General features: G+C 56.4%; 1 protein-coding gene across 1 annotated transcript in view; it reads right to left on the bottom strand.

Annotated features, from left to right (window-relative positions):
- Positions 1-229: 229 nt before the first annotated feature.
- ZNF512B (zinc finger protein 512B) overlaps positions 230-3,180 on the bottom strand; it is a gene marked incomplete at its 3' end in the record, with an annotated part of 8,555 nt that continues 5,604 nt past the window's right edge. Inside the window, 5 exon segments of the mRNA XM_008945741.1 lie at positions 230-301; positions 378-512; positions 2,295-2,366; positions 2,873-2,970; positions 2,972-3,121. Coding sequence (XP_008943989.1) covers positions 230-301; positions 378-512; positions 2,295-2,366; positions 2,873-2,970; positions 2,972-3,121 — 527 coding nt within the window.

Genomic DNA, 3,180 nt, shown 5'->3' on the forward strand with positions numbered 1-3,180 from the left:
CGCCCCTGACTGGACACTGGGGAGGCTGCCCCTCTAATCCTGGGCTCAGTTTTGGGCCCCTCACTCCCAGAAGGACCTTGAGGGGCTGGTGCATGGCCAGAGAAGGGCAACAAAGCTGGGTCTAGAGCCCAAGTCTTGTGAGGCCGTTCCTACAACTGTGCTACACCTCAAAAGGAGAGGAGCTGTGCACTCCTACTTCTGATTTTGTGCTGATTTTGAGAAAACTCACCCAGCAGCAGCCCATTGGGCCAGGGGGGCTGCGGGGAGCCCTCGATGCAGGTGGAGGTGGGGCCTGTGCAGGCTTGGAGCAGAGCACAGGGTAAGCAGCTGAGCTGCACCCAGAGCTGCTGCCTGTGCTTGGCCTCCACCAGCCTCACCTGCTGGTAGGTGTGCAGCTGTTTCCTTCTTCACACCAGCTCCTGGAGGTTTCTTTTTCAGCTCCTCTGTGTTGATGTTCCCCTCCAGCTTCTTGGCTCGATGGGCTTTCGCCTTGTCCTCTGCTTTGACAAGACCTGTAGAGAAAGAGGAGTTTTATTCAGTACCCTCACACCAACTCAGACTTACCAGGCAAAAAAGATCTCCACCTCTAACCCAGGGACACTGAGCTGGCTGTAGGTCTGCTGAGGCTGCATGTGTAGGATCAGGTCCACAATTATGACAAGCAGTGTCGTAACAGCTCGTGGTGTTTTATAAACAGAATTGTTTCCCCCAGCCCAGACAGTGTAGGAGCTACAGAAAGCCCATGGCAAGGTGGGGTAGGATGCTCCCAGCAAGGCAGACTGTGGAGAAGACAGGCTGGGGAGGAGGTAGAAGGGTATTTTGGAAGAAACTGAAAGGGGGAAGTGGAACAGCAAATTCAGGATATAAACTGATGCTCCTGCACTTGGAAAGGCCAAGTGCTTATGCCAACAAACACCTGGGCTGACCTAAGGAACAGAAAACATGACTTGTAAACAAGGATTTGGAAAGGCTGGTGCAGAGAGGAGGGAATTCCCCCCACCCCCCAATCCACGTGCAGTTTGGGCCTGTGCCTGAGCTTCTACAGAAGGTGCTGGAGCAAACACAGCAACACCATAAGTGCCAGGGTCAGATTCTGCCCCACAAGGGTCCATGGGTTGTAGACAGCACCCTGCCACAGTCTGGTGGCACCCATGTCTTTGGGGAGCTCACTGCTGCTCTGAACCTGGGGGGCACAGGCAAACACCCACCCTGTCCCAGGCAGCAGGTCACTGGGGGTACCAGCTTGTCCCTGAGGAACCCACAGGAGACTTTCAGTCCTTGGCACTGCCATTGTGGGGAATTCAAGGAAACAACTCCAGACTTCCCTGGAGCCAGGGGCAAGGAAATGGCAGAGACCACATTCAGCCTGCTCCTCACTAAGCATCCCAGCCCTGCCTCTCATCCTGGAAGGTGCTGCCTCCTGCAGTGCCTGGAGATCCACTTTGTATTTCCCTGACTGAACACTCCCCACATCCAGTCCAAACCCAGCTGCTCTCATGGAGACCACACTCAGCCTGCTCCTCACTAAGCATTCCCAGCCCTGCCTCTCATGCTGGAAGGTGCTGCCTCCTGCACTGCCTGCAGATCCACTTTGTATTTCCCTGACTGAACACTCCCCACATCCAGTCCAAACCCAGCTGCTCTCATGCCAGGGCTGCTCCAGGCCTCCTCCCTCCTTCCCAGCCCAGTTGGGCATATTGTAGGAGTGTGACACAGCCCCACTTGCTCTTGCTCTGCCAGGCTGAGGTGAAGAGCTCCTGAGCCTCCTCTCAGAAGACATCCCAGCAACGTCTCTCTTCCTCCTTCAAAACATGTTCTTGAACGTGGGCGACCAGCACTGGAGACAATGTCTGAGGGATGGGTTTGTCACCCAGCCTCTCCACGCAGCAGAAATCCCTCTTGATGCCATCAGAAATGCTGTGACACCCCAGGGAGGTGGGCTGATGATGATGATGGGATGATGTTTCTCATGTCTCGCTTGTGTCACCAGCTCGTTCCTCTCGTGTTACCACTGCACATGGCCAGATCCTTTCCTCTCTTCCCTCATTTCCCAGTGACAGGCTCCCAAGCAGAGTAGACAGGGCTGTTAGCAGTGTGAGCTCTGCTGCTGCCTTTCATTCCCCTTACAACACTCTCTGGTAAAAGGCACCAGCTCCTCCAGCATGATATCCCTAAGCTCTGGGTGGCTGCCACATATCTCCACCACAGGGAGGGCTCTTGGGGAAGGAGCTTCCCTGAAACACCCCAAGGAGAAGCTACAACCCTACAGCTGCCCAGCATCCCCCCTGTGTTACCTTTCAGTCCAAACGTCCCCGAGATGGACGGCTGCTCCCCCGTAAATTTCTTAGGAGTTTTCTGTTTCCTTCCTGACTCAAAAGAGAGAAACAGAGAGAGAGATTTGGTCAAATAACTGTACTGCCAGGGGGGGCTTCAGCAGTCCCAGGGTGGGAGGGGGGGTCACACTCCATGTCAGGAAGGGATCACCTGGAGGATGTCTTTACCCCTGTGAAATACAGGGGCTGTCCAATGAGGCACCCACCCAAACAGTACCAGGCTGCTGGTTCCCACCCCACAAACCAGGACAGGTAACAGCAGCCAGGGCTAATTCAGGGACTGGAAGTGGGGGCTCTGTCTAGTGCCAAAAGCTGTGTAGTTTCCACAGCCTCAGGAGCGAAGGGGCAGCAGTGAAGTCCCCATCCCTGGAGGGGTTCCCAAGCTGTGGAGATGTGGTGCTGAGGGACACGGGGCAGTGGGGACCTGGCAGTGCTGGGGGAAGGGTTGGACTTGATGATCTGAAAGGTCTTTTCCAACCACAACAGCTCTACGCCTCTCCGGGCTCCCGAACCAGCGTAGCCCCGGGCTCTAATCTTACTGTGCTTCATCCTCTCGGGGTCTTCCTCCTGCAGGGAGGCCTGGCTGCCCCCGTGCTGCACGGCATCCTTGCCACTGGAGGACCTGGCAGTGGAGGCCTGCCACGGCCTGGTCGGCGGCGATCTGGAACTCCCTCGGGTGGCGGCTCTCCGCCGGGCACTCCCCGTTCTCTGGGGGGTCCTGGCCCACGCCCTTCTCCGTCTTTGCCTGTTTGGGATGGATGGTGGGGCAAGCTGAACTCTCAGCAGCTCTAGGGCAAAGCACAGAGGGCTTGTTTAAAGAGGGGTCGTTAGCCAGTCGTCCTCACAC

This window comes from Merops nubicus, unplaced genomic scaffold, assembly GCF_000691845.1.
Source record: "Merops nubicus isolate BGI_N331 unplaced genomic scaffold, ASM69184v1 scaffold24618, whole genome shotgun sequence".
NCBI classification, from domain to species: domain Eukaryota; kingdom Metazoa; phylum Chordata; class Aves; order Coraciiformes; family Meropidae; genus Merops; species Merops nubicus.